Here is an 18,191-nt window from a genome sequence, read left to right as displayed (position 1 = left end):
CTCGATCCGTTTAATTCATTATGTACACAACGTCCATAATATAGTTTGCTATCATAAATAATAAATGTCCCTCTACATATATAGCCGCCGTTCGTTTATTTGCAATGCACACATTTCGCTAGGCTCAAACTGCACTATAAAGAAAAAAAATACGCTGCGTTCATTTCTAAAGAAAGAATAACAAACGTATTTCAATTTTAGTATGTATGTACAATATATGTAAAACGATGAAGTAAATTGTAGTACAATACTCGGTGAATGAGATTTACATTACGTAATCTCGTATTTTTTAGTGTAACAGATTGTCACATATAAGTAAAGTAAATACCTGGATACGTTTACTGCTTTTTATGATATACAGCGATTACAACGAAAACTTCTTGTCTCGAAAAACGTACTGTTAAACAACTTATTTTAGCGGAGACTCAACTTCGTGTTTTTATAAGTAAGGACGTCTTCGTGGAAATTTTGATTTCACGATCTAGACTTCATGAGTTCTATTTTACCTGTATTTTAAATAGTTTCGTGATATTTTTTTTTCACGAATTTTGTTGACAGCGAAATCTTCGAAATTTTAAAATATCATATATACTGTTGCGCTTCATACTGTTATGAACAATCTATTTTGAGGCGTGTTTTTCATCTTCCATAGTTTCACCAGGAGATATGTCCTAAATCCAAATCCATTGTTAGTTAGCGCAATGACGTTTTTGTGCAGATTTAATGAAAAGGAAAAAGCGAAATGTTCATGCCGCTGATATTTCAACTTTAGCAGTATAACAAAACATTTAACTATATATATATACAATCTGATTTCAAAATTTAGCATTAACTAAATTTAAGCGAATAAGAGAAATAGAAGCAAGCATAAAGGAAATAGTGTAATCTTTCTACAAAAAGAACAATTTAAAGGGACAAGAAGCGTAAGGTAAATTTTAAGAAGGAACGGAAATATTTTAAGGAAGAAAAAGAACTTATATGAAAAAAAGTAAAAAATATGATTTTTTTAAAAGCAAAATTCATATAAAGTTTAACAAACTTTACTTTCAAACATGATGGAAAGGTAAGTGTAGGGAAGAATTACCGTTATTTTATTTTTTATCACTGTTAAATGTATAATTTTTTTTCTCAAACTTTACTTTCCAACATGAAGTGCAAGTTAAAGTTATGAAAGAATTGCCGTTATCTTATAACGCAATTATCACCACTAGTGTTATGTTGTCACCAGCACTAACCCCTATGGCAGATAGGATCGCACTTCTCTATCGCTGGATTCAAGTACTTTGTGGAGGCACTTGACGAAAATCCAGGGACACTAGTACTGTACACAAACTTAAATGGCTTGGTTTAGTGTAAATACTGTACATGTGTGAACACGAAATATACATCCTCAATAAAATGTCTCATGTCCATTTCATCCTCACCTGGCCTAAGAATAGTAACACGTATCGCCCTTTCACAACATGGCGTACAATCGGAATTTAAACATAATGGTTGTCTTTAAAGGGACATTTGACAGAGAGGTTGACAGGCCAAGCCTTAAGAGATATGATGAAGTTTTCTTATCCTATATCTATCTAGGATCGAGTTTATGAAGGAGGGGATATTCAATGTATTCTTGTCACAATACATTGGTTTAATCTCAGTATAAGCCATTTCATTTCAGAATCAATTTCATACAGAAAAGTTGTCGTCTGCTATTGCTCTTCGTATGTGAAGCGGACACTTAGGATTTGATTGCAAGTCAATTCGGGACATTTCGGCAATGTTTGTACTCAACGCACCCTAAAACTTGATTGATGTCACTAAAGATACCGACAGATTGAAGACCTCAAAATTCACTTAAGTATCAAACTCCCCGAGTAATGAATGTTTTCATCTCTCGTTTGCATGTATATTTAAATATAAAAAGTTTAATCGGTCGTTCAATATGCTCTCCGATGTTTGCACGGATAAGACAGATATTTCTCACAGATCAACAACACGTGTATTCTCATCAAAAGAACACTTATGGCTTCAGAATTTCAACTTAGCACTTATCAAATCAAAATGCCTAAAATTTCAAACTCCACAAATATGCAGTATACATTTTAATGTTTTAACATGCATCATTCTGCATGGAACATGACAGCAGATGTAGTTCTTGCTTAGAGGGTATGATTGGTTGATACATATAGAATTTTAATTGAGTGTTCATTCCAATTTATGAAACGAGTCGCAAGTTGTTGGTTTTTTTAAAAAATTTTTTGCGAGACTTGTTGAGCAAAAATTAAAACTTCGAGACGAGTTTTATACAATTTCATGTCAAACGTATACAATTTAAGATAATATCATCACATTTAAATACTTCGAAGAATGGTAATGTCAAAATGTGTTGTAAACATCGAACGGATGCCGCCATTTCGTCACGACGTCCTCAAATGCTAAAGTCACGTCATTGTTTACTTACGTCAAAGTAATGACGTCACAATGAATTTGCAACCAATAAAAAAGCGATACAGGTTATTTAAGACAAGTTACACATGAAAACAATAGCATATGGTATCAGACGGCTTCTGTGAAAATTTCATGTTTGTGAGTTTCAGTATATCATGTGAACGATAATATCAAATCTAAAGGGTGAAGGCTTTTGGTGCCTGGCTTCCTGGACATGGGTAAAATGTTAAAGGAATTATTATCGTTGAATTTGACCTTGACTGAAAGCAAAGATCATAAACTTAATGAAATGTCACTGCAGCATGCAAAATATCAGGGCCTTAGTTTTCAAACCTCGAAAGAAGTTAAAGTCATTCATTCGATTTAAGTGGTAGACCTTATATCCAGTATGCTTAAGACAAGTATCATGACTCATGCAAACATATGAAGGGAAAAAACACTGTAAGAATAATGCATGTAGTGAGTGGTACTACACAATGTGTGGAAATGAAAATGTGTGACATTGTACAATGTGTGGCAATGTGACACGTGTTACTATACAATATGAGGCAATGGCAGTCTGTGGTACTGTACAATGTGTGATAATGATAATATGTGATATTGTACAATGTGTGGCAATGTTATACGTGGTACTGTATAATGTGTGGAAATGATAGTGTGTGGTACTGTACAATGTGTGGAAATAATAGTGTGTGGTACTGTACAATGTGTGGAAATGATAGTGTGTAGTACTGTACAATGTGTGGTAATGACAGTGTGTGATACTGTACAATGTGTGGAAATAATAGTGTGTGGTACTGTACAATGTGTGGTAATGATAATGTATGATACTGTACAATGTGTGGTAATAAAAGTGTGTGGTACTGTACAATGTGTGGTAATAAAAGTGTGTGGTACTGTACAATGTGTGGTAATGATAATGTGTGGTACTGTACAATGTGTGGTAATGATAGTGTGTGGTACTGTACAATGTGTGGTAATGAAAGTGTGTGGTACTGTACAATGTGTGGTAATGATAATGTGTGGTACTGTACAATGTGTGGTAATGATAGTGTGTGGTTCTGTACAATGTGTGGTAATGACAGTGTGTGATACTATACAATGTGTGATTATAATAATGTGTGATACTGTGCAAAGTGTGGAAATGATAGTGTGTGATACTGTACAATGTGTGGTAATGATAATGTGTGATACTGTACAATGTGTGGTACTATACAATGTGTGATTATAATAATGTGTGATACTGTGCAAAGTGTGGAAATGATAGTGTGTGATACTGTACAATGTGTGGTAATGATAGTGTGTGGTACTATACAATGTGTGGTAATGATAATGTGTGATACTGTACAATGTGTGATAATGATAGTGTGTGGTACTATACAATGTGTGGTTATGATAATGTGTGATACTGTACAATGTGTGGAAATGACAGTGTGTTATACTGTACAATGTGTTATACTGTACAATGTGTGGAAATAATAGTGTGTGGTACTGTACAATGTGTGGTAATGATAATGTATGATACTGTACAATGTGTGGTAATAAAAGTGTGTGGTACTGTACAATGTGTGGTAATAAAAGTGTGTGGTACTGTACAATGTGTGGTAATGATAATGTGTGGTAATGATAATGTGTGGTACTATACAATGTGTGGTAATGATAATGTGTGATACTGTACAATGTGTGGTAATGACAGCGTGTGATACTATACAATGTGTGATTATAATAATGTGTGATACTGTACAATGTGTGATACTGTACAATGTGTGGTACTATACAATGTGTGATTATGATACTGTGTGATACTGTGCAAAGTGTGGAAATGATAGTGTGTGATACTGTACAATGTGTGGTAATAAAAGTGTGTGATACTGTACAATGTGTGATAATGATAGTGTGTGGTACTATACAATGTGTGGTAATGATAATCGTGATACTGTACAATGTGTGGAAATGACAGTGTGTTATACTGTACAATGTGTTATACTGTACAATGTGTGGAAATGACAGTGTGTGATACTGTACAATGTGTGATAATGATAGTGTGTGGTACTATACAATGTGTGGTAATGATAATGTGTGATACTGTACAATGTGTGGAAATGACAGTGTGTTATACTGTACAATGTGTTATACTGTACAATGTGTGGTAATGACAGTGTGTGATACTGTACAATGTGTGATAATGATAGTGTGTGGTACTATACAATGTGTGGTAATGATATTGTGAGATACTTTACAATGTGTGGTAATGATAATGTGTGATACTGTACAATGTGTGGTAATGATAGTGTGTGATACTATACAATGTGTGTGGTAATGATAGTGTGTGGTACTATACAATGTGTGGTAATGATAGTGTGTGATACTATACAATGTGTGGTAATGATAATGTGTGATACTTTACAATGTGTGGTAATGATAGTGTGTGATACTATACAATGTGTGGTAATGATAGTGTGTGGTACTGTACAATGTGTGGTAATGACAATGTGTGATACTGTACAATGTGTGGTAATAAAAGTGTGTTGTACTGTACAATGTGTGGTACTATACAATGTGTGATACTGTGCAATGTGTGGAAATGATAATGTGTGATACTGTACAATGTGTGGTAATGATAATGTGTGATACTGTACAATGTGTGGTAATGATAATGTGTGATGCTGTACAATATGTGGTAATAAAAGTGTGTTGTACTGTACAATGTGTGGTACTATACAATGTGTGAACAATGTGTGATACTGTTCAATGTGTGGAAATGATACTGTGTGATACTGTGCAAAGTGTGGAAATGACAGTGTGTGATACTGTACAATGTGTGGTAATGATAATGTGTGGTTCTGTTCAATGTGTGGTAATGATAGTGTGTGATAATGTTCAATGTGTGGTATTGATAGTGTGTGATAATGTTCAATGTGTGGTTCTGTTCAATGTGTGGTAATGATAGTGTGTGTTACTGTACAATGTATGGTAATGACAGTGTGTGATAATGTACAAGGTGTGGTAATGTTAGTGTGGCACTGTACAATGTGTGGTAATGATAATGTGTGATACTATACAATTTGTGGTAATGATAGTGTGTGATACTGTAAAATTTGTGGTAATGATTATGTGTGATATTGTACATTATGTGGTAATGATAGTGTGTGGTACTGTACAATGTGTGGTAATGATAGTGTGTGATACTGTACAATGTGTGGTAATGATTATGTGTGATATTGTACAATGTGTGGCAATGTTATACGTTATTACTGTACAATATCTGATAATGTACCATGTGTGGTACTATACAATGTGTGGTAATGACAGTGTGTGATACTGTAGAATTTGTGGTAATGATAATGTGTGGTATTATACAATGTGTGGTAATGACAGTGTGTTATACTGTACAATGTGTTATACTGTACAATGTGTGGTAATGACAGTGTGTGGTACTGTACAATGATGGGAATGATAGTGTGTGATACTTTACAATGTGTGGTAATGTTAGTGTGTGGTACTGTACAATGTTACTGTCCAATGTGTGGTTATAAAAGTGTGTGGTACTGTACAATGTGTGGTAATAAAAGTGTGTGGTACTGTACAATGTGTGGTAATGACAGTGTGTGGTACTGTACAATGTGTGTTAATAAAAATGTGTGGTACTGTACAATTTGTGGAAATGATAGTGTGTGGCACTTTACAATGTGTGGTAATGATAGTGCATGGTACTATACAATGTGTGGTAATGTTAGTGTGTGGTACTGTACAATGTTACTGTCCAATGTGTGGTTATAAAAGTGTGTGGTACTGTACAATGTGTGGTAATAAAAGTGTGTGATACTGTACAATGTGTGGTAATGACAGTGTGTGATACTGTACAATGTGTGGTACTATACAATGTGTGATACTGTGCAAAGTGTGGAAATGACAGTGTGTGATACTGTACAATGTGTGGTAATGACAGTGTGTGATACTGTACAATGTGTGGTACTATACAATGTGTGATACTGTGCAAAGTGTGGTAATGACAGTGTGTGATACTGTACAATGTGTGGTACTATACAATGTGTGATACTGTGCAAAGTGTGGAAATGACAGTGTGTGATACTGTACAATGTGTGGTAATGACAGTGTGTGATACTGTACAATGTGTGGTACTATACAATGTGTGATACTGTGCAAAGTGTGGAAATGACAGTGTGTGATACTGTACAATGTGTGGTAATGACAGTGTGTGATACTGTACAATGTGTGGTAATGACAGTGTGTGATACTGTACAAAGTGTGATTTTAATAATGTGTGATATTGTACAATGTGTGGTACTGTACAATGTGTGGTACTGTACAATGATAGGAATGATAGTGTGTGATACTGTACAATGTGTTATATTGTACAATGTGTGGTAATGACAGTGTGTTGGTACTGTACAATGATTGGAATGATAGTGTGTGGTACTGTACAATGAAGGGAATGATAGTGTGTGATATAGTACAATGAGTGGGTAAGATAGTGATAGTGTGTGGTACTGTACAATGATGGTAATGACAGTGTGTGGTAATGAAAGTGTCTGATAATGTACAATGTGTGTTAATAAAAGTGTGTGGTACTGTACAATTGTGGAATGATAGTGTGTGGACTTACAATGTGTGGTAATGATAGTGTGTGGTACTGTACAATGTGTGTTAATAAAAGTGTGTGGTACTGTACAATTTGTGGAAATGATAGTGTGTGGCACTTTACAATGTGTGGTAATGATAGTGTATGGTACTATACAATGTGTGGTAATGATAGTGTGTGGTACTGTACAATGTGTGGTAATGACAGTCTGTGGTACTATACAATGTGTGGTAATGATAGTCTGTGGTACTATACAATGTGTGGTAATGACAGTCTGTGGTACTATACAATTGTGGTAATGACAGTCTGTGGTACTATACAATGTGTGGTAATGACAGTTGTGGTACTTACAATGTGTGTAATGATAGTCTGTGGTACTATACAATGTGTGGTAATGAAGTTGTGGTACTATACAATGTGGTAATGATAAGTGTGACGTACAATGTGAGTAATGAAGTTGTGGTACTATACAATGTGTGGTAATGATAATGTGTGGTACTGTACAATTTGTAGTAATGATAGTGTGTGGTACTGTACAATGTGTGGTAATAACAGTGTGTGGTACTATACAATATGTGGTAATGACAGTCTGTGGTACTATACAATGTGGGATAATGACAGTCTGTGGTACTGTACAATGTGTGGTAATGATAATGTGTGGTACTGTACAATTTGTAGTAATGATAGTGTGTGATATATTGTACAATGTGTGGTAATGACAGTCTGTGGTACTATACAATGTGTGGTAATGATAGTGTGTGTGATATTGTACAATGTGTGGTAATGACAGTCTGTGGTACTGTACAATGTGTGGTAATGACAGTCTGTGGTACTATACAATGTGTGGTAATGATAATGTGTGGAACTGTACAATTTGTAGTAATGATAGTGTGTGATATATTGTACAATGTGTGGTAATGACAGTCTGTGGTACTATACAATGTGTGGTAATGATAATGTGTGGTACTGTACAATTTGTAGTAATGATAGTGTGTGGTACTGTACAATGTGTGGTAATGACAGTGTGTGATACTGTACAATGTGTGGTAATGACAGTGTGTGATACTGTACAATTTGTGGTAATAAAAGTGTTTGATACTGCACAATGTGTAGTAATAAAAGTGTGTGATATAGTGCAATGATGGGAATGATAGTGTGTTATACTGTACAATGAAGGGAATGATAGTGTGTGATATAGTACAATGTGTGGGTAAGATAGTGATAGTGTGTGGTACTGTACAATGATGGGAATGCTGGTGTGTGGTATATTTATGGTAGGTGACTGAATAATATTTTATGTGGTAATATCAAGATGTTAAAGGAATTACTTGAAAATGTGCAATTACTGATTTGATATGAATCATTTGAAGCTATAATAAATTTATCGAAGTTCATGCGAAGATAGTGCCAAGGGAGGCAACTCTCTGGATGAGAATACATAACTACGTATTACAGGGGCTTTAAAATAAATCGTAAATGTACTAGCATAGTTTTTTTCATATAATTAAGTGCAAATTGTTGAATAGTTTGAACGAAACGATTTACTCAGATTGTGTTATGATATTTGGCATCTTTGGACCCTTTCACTATGTCAGCCCCTCCTTCAGCTCCTCCTTCTTTCTTCCTTTCAACACCACCCTTCCGGAGTTGCGTCCTCGCTTTCGTAATCACCTAATTTCATATCCACACGAAAATACTACTTCTAATGCACCTTTCCTTATGTCAATATCTGTCCTCAAAACTAATAAACAGACACTCGGTGTGTATTTCAAATACCAAGGAAATCAAAATCGCATTTACATTGGTGAAGTCTTCAATAGTTAATTTATTGTTAATGATTTGTCAGCTTGATTCCCGGCCGCTTCTTGCCTGATACAATAGGATTGGGTTATGGTGTCAAGCTGACAATTCATTATATGAACTTAAGGGTCTAGCTAATAATGCGCGCATTGATTACAGGATAAAAGATTTCCATAAAGTCAATAAATATATAAAATTAACGGGTTTTTTTTATTCATTTTTTTTCAATTTTAAACTTGTCAGAAAAGTTATACATCAGATGCGCCACGCCTGTCAAACTCTTCATGTTTTAAGAGTATTTGTGTATTTCTATCCCTTATCGAGAGATTTTATCTTCATCCGAGCGACTGCAGAGCATGTTCGGAAATAATCTTTTCTTTGTGCGAACGTCTAAAAACTTCTATTTAAAACGATGAGTCGGTTATCTGTGTAATATAAACTGAACGTCGACTTATATCATGTAATATGCGTAAAGACAAGCACATGTTTTTGGGGAATTTTTTTCTGTGATATTATTTTTTTAGTTTTGGTTTAGACTTACATTAAGATTAAAACAGAATCCAAAGATAATATTTTGTTGTACTTACCATGATTTAACTTAAAGATCCCCACGCCTGATGAATCGTCCTTGGTAAGATGTTATGAGTCCATTACCAAACACTAATAGAAAAGTTATCTAGCAAGCCCGCTGTCAAATTGTTCACTGCGACTTGAAGACAGTAAAAATAAATTCCGGAATAAACTCACTAAAGCGTCTGATCCGTCTGGTTGTAAAACCGTTTGTTGACACAGTTCACCTATGTGTGTATTACACCTACACACACACGCACACAGTACACATACCTCGCTAGGTCAACGTTTTAATATAAACATCGTATTGTAGTCGGAAGATTTATTGACAATATCTAGTGTAGCTTACCTGTCCAGTAATTTTAACATCCGCTGCTCTCTGTGACACAGGTAACACACAGCCAATGGAATACACATCCCTGTGTATTCTCACGGCTCGGGAAGGTTTAATATCTTATTACAAAATCACATCAAAAATAATCTTTCCAATTAAAGTCACTTTACACTTGCCCGTATGGTCCGGAATCCGATAATCCCTCCGGATTTAGTTTACCTTTCTCATTTCGTGTGGGCTATCCTTCATTCCATGTGATGAATGGAGCGAAATATCGAAGTAGGAAACAAAACCCCGTCGTTTTCGCAAATTGGATGGAGGGCCGGTTAGTACGTCGTATGATGGAAGAGTTGAAGTTTTTCATGAAAGCGAGACAAACAATTGCCGATTTTACGATGAGAACTTGCCATAAACAGATGTAGGTAGTACGCGGTGTTGAACGCTGTAGAACGGCTTATAGATAGCAGTTCGAGAAGAAAACGATATGCAGCTACTGTACTAGGCAGCAAGCGAGTGATGTGACTGGCAAGTCATTATTTGTCCATTCACATTGTTTAATAAAGGCAGATATAGAGTGATACGAAAACCTTTATATACTAAAAATAGTGTTAGATATAATTGGGAATTATTGAAATGCAAAAAACAATGTTTGAAGTAAAAGAGAAATGGAGATGTATTTGAGGAAACCGTTTGACCTTTCAACATTTATCAGGACGAAGAAGAGTTTAAGGCCTAGGCCGGTCGGTTTGACTTGGCCGTGTTTATAGATCGTGGAGCGAACATTCCATCACCGGCGCTCTCTTCTTAGCTGGCTAAATCGATATCAATCGGTGGGATTCACTGGGCTTGTGTTAAAGGGATACAGTGCCATGAAAGGGGAACGCAAACAAAATCGGGATTCAATTTCGACTTTATTGTAATGTCTTTCACGATATTTGATCCTTTTCTATGTAATGGCGTTTGTACGCGAACATACACAATGAAATTTCACAAAGAGACGTCTACTAATATAGTATGTAATTATCATTACATTAAAGAATCGCTATCTGAGGACAATGAATAAAGTTGAAAAGATCATTTAAGATTATTCAGTTTCGATTTCTCAGCTATATTTAGCGTCAATCTGCTGTTTGAATATTAGCTTACACACGGCATTTGTAACCATGAAGCAATATTTGTAGAGACATGCAGCCCAATGCAAAGTTAAACGGAAAACAGACTTTGTAAATAAGCGGGGGGAAAACACGAAAATTACATCATCGGATTAGGTGTTTACGCACATTTAAAATCCTATGAGTTTATTTTTAATGTACTTTAAGTTTATTCATTTTACATCTTCAAACGCAAAAGCATAAAAAGTGAAAAATAAAACGTTATCGTGAAATCCGCGCAGACTATTGTGTAAAGAGAATTATGAGTTTTCATTTTTTGCTTTTCAACAGAATGCAATTACTTGTAGGTTAGTGAAATAACCAAAGTTTTCAAAGGCAGTTTTTATAGTAAAGTAATTATATGTGAGCCAGTGTTAGTTGATCAATTTCTTTCTAAAGAGACGTCTTTTTTTATTCTGATCATACACACATTTACATGTATCATGAAATTCTAGATGTAGTGTTTCTAGTGCCTTTAGCAACACCATATTCAGCATATAAATACTTGATTCAATCTTGTAATTATTGGCGTATCTATTGAACTAAACAAATTATTACCACCGACCACCACTATTATTTAAAACAAAAAATAGATGAAAGTTTGACGTTTGTAACGACGAATTTGATTGGTCGTCACAGCGGAGTAATATTTTCAACAAAAAAGTCCTTTAACATGTTTTCGCGTTTTGCTTATGCAAAAATATTATTTAAAGGCGAAAAGATATGTTGAATTGTTACAAAACATCATTATATAATTATTACCTACAACTATAACTAAAATAGTGCACTTATCAAGATGTATTTTATTGTCTTTAAAACATGGCAAACAGGCAGAGGTGTGATGTTTCGTCATTGTATATACTCTCGTAGCCATTGGTTATATATGTAAATAGAGACAATCTAGCTATAAATACAGCCGAAACAAACAGTCGGCCATGCAAACCATGTTTATGAAGAAAATGATCTATTATATATATATTCATAATGTATCTACCAAGAGGTATGTCCACTAGTGGTCAATTAAGTAGCAATTTTTCTAAACCTCAGAGGTAATTTTCAGAGTCTAATCAAAAACACATATATGACGTACAATGTATATGATATAAACATATTGTTACAAGATACAAGAATATTTATAAAACGTCATAGATTATATAACAAAATATCATTCGCCCTGTTGTACTCTTATGGCGAGTATTATTAATATATAAAATTTCGTCCAAGTCGTTGAACTTAAACCCCTAGAACTAAAGTTAAGTCCAGGAGAAACCCTTGGCAATAAATGTATTGTTTGGCAAAGCCGTATCAGATATCGAAAGATAATCATTCTATTTCCTCACACAAGCCAGCACTTCAGATTTGTTGACAGTTTCGCTACCTGAAAGCTTTTCTGCGTAAACAATTGCAAGCGGCTTGTAAATGTAGGCGGTTTGGTGTTTGGGTTTCTCCAATATGATTATCAAATACGGATATGGGGTCCCAGAAAAACTCGCTTGCCATTAATATTACTTCATAGTTTTTATATTTTGGTAACAGTATTTATTACTTATTTTCCATCAATGATAACATTAAGTTAGTGGTTTGTAAATGTAGGCGGTTTGGTGTTTGGGTTTTGCCAATATGATTATCAAATACGGATACGGGGTCCCAGAAAAAAAAACTTTTTGCCATTAATATTACTTCATAGGTTTTATATTTTGGTTACAGTATTTATTATTTATTTTCCATCGATGATGAAATCATACATGCGAGTAGTACGTAAATGATGCGGTTTGGTATTTGATTTCTCCGATATGCTGATCAATAGTATGGACACAGATACCAAAAAAACCAGTTTAGCCATCAATAATTTATTACTTCATAATTTTTATTTTTTGGTTATTGTATTCATTATTTATTTTCATCGATACGTACATGTAGCATGTAAATGTAGACGGTTTTGTGTCTCGGGTTATCCTGATGATCAAATATTGCTACGAAGCCCTTGATAATAACTTTAACCATCATTTCATAATCTGGTTATGGTTACGTTTGTCGATATTCCATCAATCATCATCGAATTATACCATGGTTGTTTAGATGTTATTTTGATATTAGGAATTGCATAGTTCAAATAACTAGTATTGAAACTGTTTTTAAAATCATCAAGACTTTTTACAATTAGTCCTATTGTCATTGAAAACTACATAAATAACTTTTTTCTGTTTATCTACAGATTATGATCATTATAATATTACTTAATTGTGTACTTATTATATTCCGTCTTTGCAGAGTTAGCTCCCTTGCGGGTAGGTATCGATTGTTACGTCATTATTTTGTGAGCGCAGTTCACGTCGTTTTCTCCGAAACGTATGACGTTACGCTCTCAAACACATGACGTCACAATAAATACCTACCCGCAAGTGCAGATAACTCTGTGATATGCAAATTAGAAATATACTGTGTAACATTACTATCATCTGAAATACCGCAATCATTTGCGCGACTGTGCAATATGATGATTTGAAGAACGATACGTATCTTGATGAAGCGCAATAGCCCTCGCCCCCTATAAATCTTACTGACCCTCTATGCCTTTATAGGGGGTCAGTAACTGACTATATAACTAATATTATACTTTCTGGATTTCACCAGACCCGCTATACATATAAGAACTGCACAGTGCACATGTTTAAAGCCTGGTTTTACCTGACTTAAATACATCGATTCGTATGAAGACAGATCCATACATCTAAAAAAAAAAAACATATGTCGGTATATTTTTTCTTGGATTCGTTAAACACGTGTGTCATACGAAAATCAATGTCAGACCGGTCGTTTATATCAAAGTAAGACGAGAAAAACCTCACTTAAGCCTTCTGAAGAGACATCAATTGACGATGTTGAGATCTACGATAGCATCGCGTTAAATCCTATGTCATTCTCTATTTCACAACCGCTTCTGATGGCGAGAGAGAGAGAGAGAACAAAAAAACCAAGATATCGCTTTTACGCAACATTGATAAATTAAAGTTTTACTGTGAAGTCGATATTTTAATCAAATTGGTTTTATCAATTTGAGCCTGTTTATTTTTATACTGATTGATTAAATTTGTTATGTTCTGATTACAAAGACTTCGACCGAAGTAACAGGGCATTTCCTTAATGAATTTCCCGTAATGAAAACAGACAGTGTAAATATGGCTGCATGTGTCATCTTTAAAGTCACATGCAGTGAACACAAACATTGTAGCAGCCGCCATTGTTTTCTAGTGAGAGTAAATATTTCATAGATCTATTTACAAAACAAGTTAAATCCACGTTCTAAGTTCGATTGGTCGTATTGCAATGACTTTGAGGGTAAAGCAATATGGATCCGGTTGTCGGCATTATAGGTTAATAAAAACATGCATTGATCTCATCACAAGGCCATAATTGTATATGATATAATTTCTCTATATAAAACATTGAATGGAAACTAGAATTGAAAAGGTATCAACTAACTAATAGGTCTCCAGCCATAAGTTGCATATGCCTTTCTGCTACAGCATTAGATGAAGACAAAATCACATGTTTATGTCTTATCTGGAAGATAACAAAAAGTGACTAGTTTATTAAGCCTTACTTAACATTCAAAGTCCATAAATAATGGTCTTAGGACATACCTCTATCGCAATGAGACAGACGTAGATTTAGCGTTTTGTTTGGACAATAAAAAATATTGGGTATTTTGTGCCATCATGCGTGACTACCTAAGTCTAATTTGAGGCTGTTTTGCATTTGTGGATGTCTGTATGTTTTGGGGGGCTGTGGTATATTAGTGTTGTGCTTTCTTTTAAAAGTGGGACCTTTGTTCTTTTTATAGTGCAATCTCACTGGAGCATACCTTTAGAGACAGTAAAATAGAGACTGTGTGAGGTGTACGAGGTGAATGGATAATGCGACTTTTTTTGTGAGATGTTTCATAAAGAAAATTGTTTTATGAGAAAGATTATACAAGCAAAGATAAGAGAAAATTCTGCTGAAGAACGAAAAGGGATCATTCAAATGTAGCAGCATGTTAAATTTATATCAAAAGTAGATGACAGCCTGCAGTTGACAAAGAGCAGATATTCACGTCATAAAAACTGATACCACCATTAATTTTCACAAACTCTGGTCTTTACTGCTGTAGACCGCGCCCTGCATTTCCAATGACCTATTTTCACATACTTGTTTCGTGTTCGTCTCCTCGTAGTGCCAGATATTATCGCATCATCCGACGACTAAAATAGACCACCGGAACTTTCAATCTTTAAATAAATATTGTATAAACATAAGTTCTGGTCTTTGATGGTTATTTTTTGAAGAACCGTTGTTTATCTTGTGGGTCTAAAATAAAACTTTGATTCCAAAGATTGAGAGAATTTACTATTCATGTGAGTGACGCGGATTGAGAATTTTATGTCTTTCTTGATCGGGGTTAGATTACACATAGATAGCATATTAACTTTTATTGCTTTATTTTGCCCTTTTGAAATAGATTTCCTTCAATTATGTATAAAATGCGTTCAACTAATTTCTATATCTTTATTTTCAAAAGAAAACGAGAATTGATTATAAGCATTATCAATCGTTGACTTTTGATATCATTAATTATACATTTCAATGACGTCATCGTTATAAGAGTTTTAAAGAAATGTATATCAGTTATATAGAATAGAAAAATGGTATGTATTGGAATTATTTCTTTACTGTCTGAACTTTCAACTTTAATATTAAGAAATGCATTGAATCAAAAGTTAAGAACAGAAAACAAATTATGAAGTTCTGAAAAGTAATCCTTTCCTAAACTACTATGTACATTTTTATGTGAATTTCACTTTTTGCGACGGTTCACGTGAATTTAACGTGAAGAAATATCGTCTGTGTAAGATGTACAGAGTCATGAACAACAAAACTGAAACTGTCAATATCACATGTGAATATATTATTATCAGTGCAAAACGGAATGCAAATTCTAGAAGAAGTGCGTGTACACATCTGTTAGCGAGCTTTTCGAAAATGTGGTTTTAACGGATTTAATGTTGAGACAGAGATAGCGACTGCACCCGATGATACAGAGAAATTGGACATAAACTGCCACAACACATCCTCGGAATATTTGGCGATAACACAACTTGATGCTGACCTCGGCTTTCCAACATTGACGTGGCATAAAATATCTTAACAATAAAACAATAATGTAGAGAAGACCTTCATAGGCAATGTGTCAATAAATTTGTTATACCACCGCAACGAAATTAATGGGTATACTGGAACCAGGTTGTCCGCTTGTCTGTCTGTCTGTCCGGCGAACTCCTCCTAAACTAATTGACAGATTTTGATAAAATTCAAGACACATGTAAGAATTTCGCTGGACAATTTTACGGATTTTAAATTTGTTATCCGATCTATTTTGATGAGGATTTATCAGCTGAATTCGGAAAAATAAGAAAGCTTAATTGTATTGGTATTGTTTAGTGTTCTTATTGTCTTCAACGATATCATCCCTATTACTTAATAGTAATTTACAAACTTTGTTTTCGATGTCAACCAACACTATCAAAATTAATATGAAAATATAGGATCAGGAAATACGCGTAGATTGTATAGTCACCAAACTGTTATTATTTGGAGAACAATGTTAATTGGTGATAATTGGGCCGCGGTGGCCGAGAGGTTAAGATCACGTGGTACAGTTGCCAGGTACTAACCGTTGAACGATGAATTTCTTCCGGGTACTCCGGCTTTCCTCAACCAACATACCTGGCACGTTCTTACATGACCCTGGCTGTTTATAGGACGTTAAACTAAAAAAACACGCTAATGGGCTATAAATATGTTCTTTCGGTGGTGCCTTTAAATACGCATGTTTTTAAATAACACTATCTGCTCTAAAGTGCGCGTATTTTTTCTGCAGCTTAGTTATAGAGGCAACCATCAATGTCCTTGAATGAAGTCGCCTTAAACGAAAGATAAGCCAGTTCATTGATTTAGATGATGATATGCCAAATGAAGATGTTTCGTATAACATCTCTTCTTATAATTGGGAGCTGTATAATTCATTTACAACTATTACGGAATACCAATATATTTGGTGGTCAAAGAATATCAGAGTCCTCGAAAATAAATCACAGCATTACGTCCTCAACATTGCCATTCAAAAATTAAGTACTAATTTTTAGAATGTTAAATGTATTTCACCACCGCGGACCATGAAAAGTGCATTTTTTTAGTATCTTAATACTTACATAATTATTTTCACAAAATAAATATTCCATGTGCAAGTCATGATTAAAATGATCTTAGCGAGACAGTGTTTAAGCATTACAACATTGAAAGCCCTAGTGTACATGTGTAGTTGATGTCACCGTGACGAGTCATAGCGAGTAAGGAATTATCATTAAAACTAGCAGTTGGATATTTACCGAAGTACCGTAACTCTTTCATCACTAACACAGAGCACAAATATCTACAACTGAGTAGAAGCAATTAGCATGTACTTATACGTCTTATGATGGAAAACAAACGATTAGGGAACTTGAAAATTACCACAAATTATATCGATAGGTAATTAAAAAGTTTGTGGAATTAGAGTAGATTTTTCGTTCTTCAATCCAAAGGTCGTGATCGACATCTGTTTCTCTTCTTCTCATGACGAGGGATGGCAAACTCGATACCGCTCTCTTTCCATCATCCAACAGCTTATATCTGCCGGTGTATGATTCTGTTCCGATATACTACTCTTAAAAACTGAAAAACGTGGAAACTTTTGGCAGGTGCATAGGGTGGAAATCACAATAAAAATACTCGATAGTATATAAAACTTCACAGTGGTCCAAAAATCGCCAATTTAATAGACATTATGGCTGTTTTTATTCCCCAATGTACTGGGATCAATTTTCGATTACAGGTTTTATGTCATTAAAGCCTCTTTTTGCAAGCTTCCTCGAACAGAATTCTTGTTTTTAAGTAATTAACACCACGGCTAGATTAAGACATGTTTGTTTACTGGCTTTAACAGATGTAGATAGGTCTCGGAGTTTTTTGTGTATAGAAAACATGACTTCTCAGCTGATAACGTTCGCTTTTTCATGTCGGCTGCTCCGATTGTTGTAGGATGATCTCGTTCAGGTCTCGCTTATTATCGATCACGTGACTTAGAGATCACTAAAGCACGTGAACACGCTATATGTATAGACCCGATTACCATCTCTGTAATGAAAATGTATTCCTTTCTTGTTCCGTAAACTGGCTGCATGAAGTCTGGCACCAGTGAAATCCATCTCAATTTACT

The 18,191-nt window shown here is 34.7% G+C and overlaps 1 protein-coding gene across 2 annotated transcripts in view; it reads right to left on the bottom strand.

The window, feature by feature from the left end:
- LOC138328285 (guanylate cyclase soluble subunit beta-1-like) overlaps nt 1-18,191 on the bottom strand; it is a 93,804-nt gene that overhangs the window by 35,409 nt on the left and 40,204 nt on the right. The window contains exon 1 of one of the 2 annotated variants that reach the window (XM_069275026.1): nt 9,427-10,260. The exons of the other annotated variant lie outside the window; for it this stretch is intronic. Within the exon in view, the coding sequence (XP_069131127.1) occupies nt 9,427-9,429 (3 nt within the window). The 5' untranslated portion in view covers nt 9,430-10,260. Of the gene's footprint in view, nt 1-9,426; nt 10,261-18,191 lie in introns of those variants that run through there. 2 annotated transcript variants of the gene reach the window in all.

The sequence above is a fragment of the Argopecten irradians genome, chromosome 7 (assembly GCF_041381155.1).
Source record: "Argopecten irradians isolate NY chromosome 7, Ai_NY, whole genome shotgun sequence".
NCBI classification, from domain to species: Eukaryota; Metazoa; Mollusca; class Bivalvia; order Pectinida; family Pectinidae; genus Argopecten; species Argopecten irradians.
The sequence above is the reverse complement of the archived record's forward strand: the minus strand, read 5'-3'. Positions and strand labels throughout refer to the sequence as shown.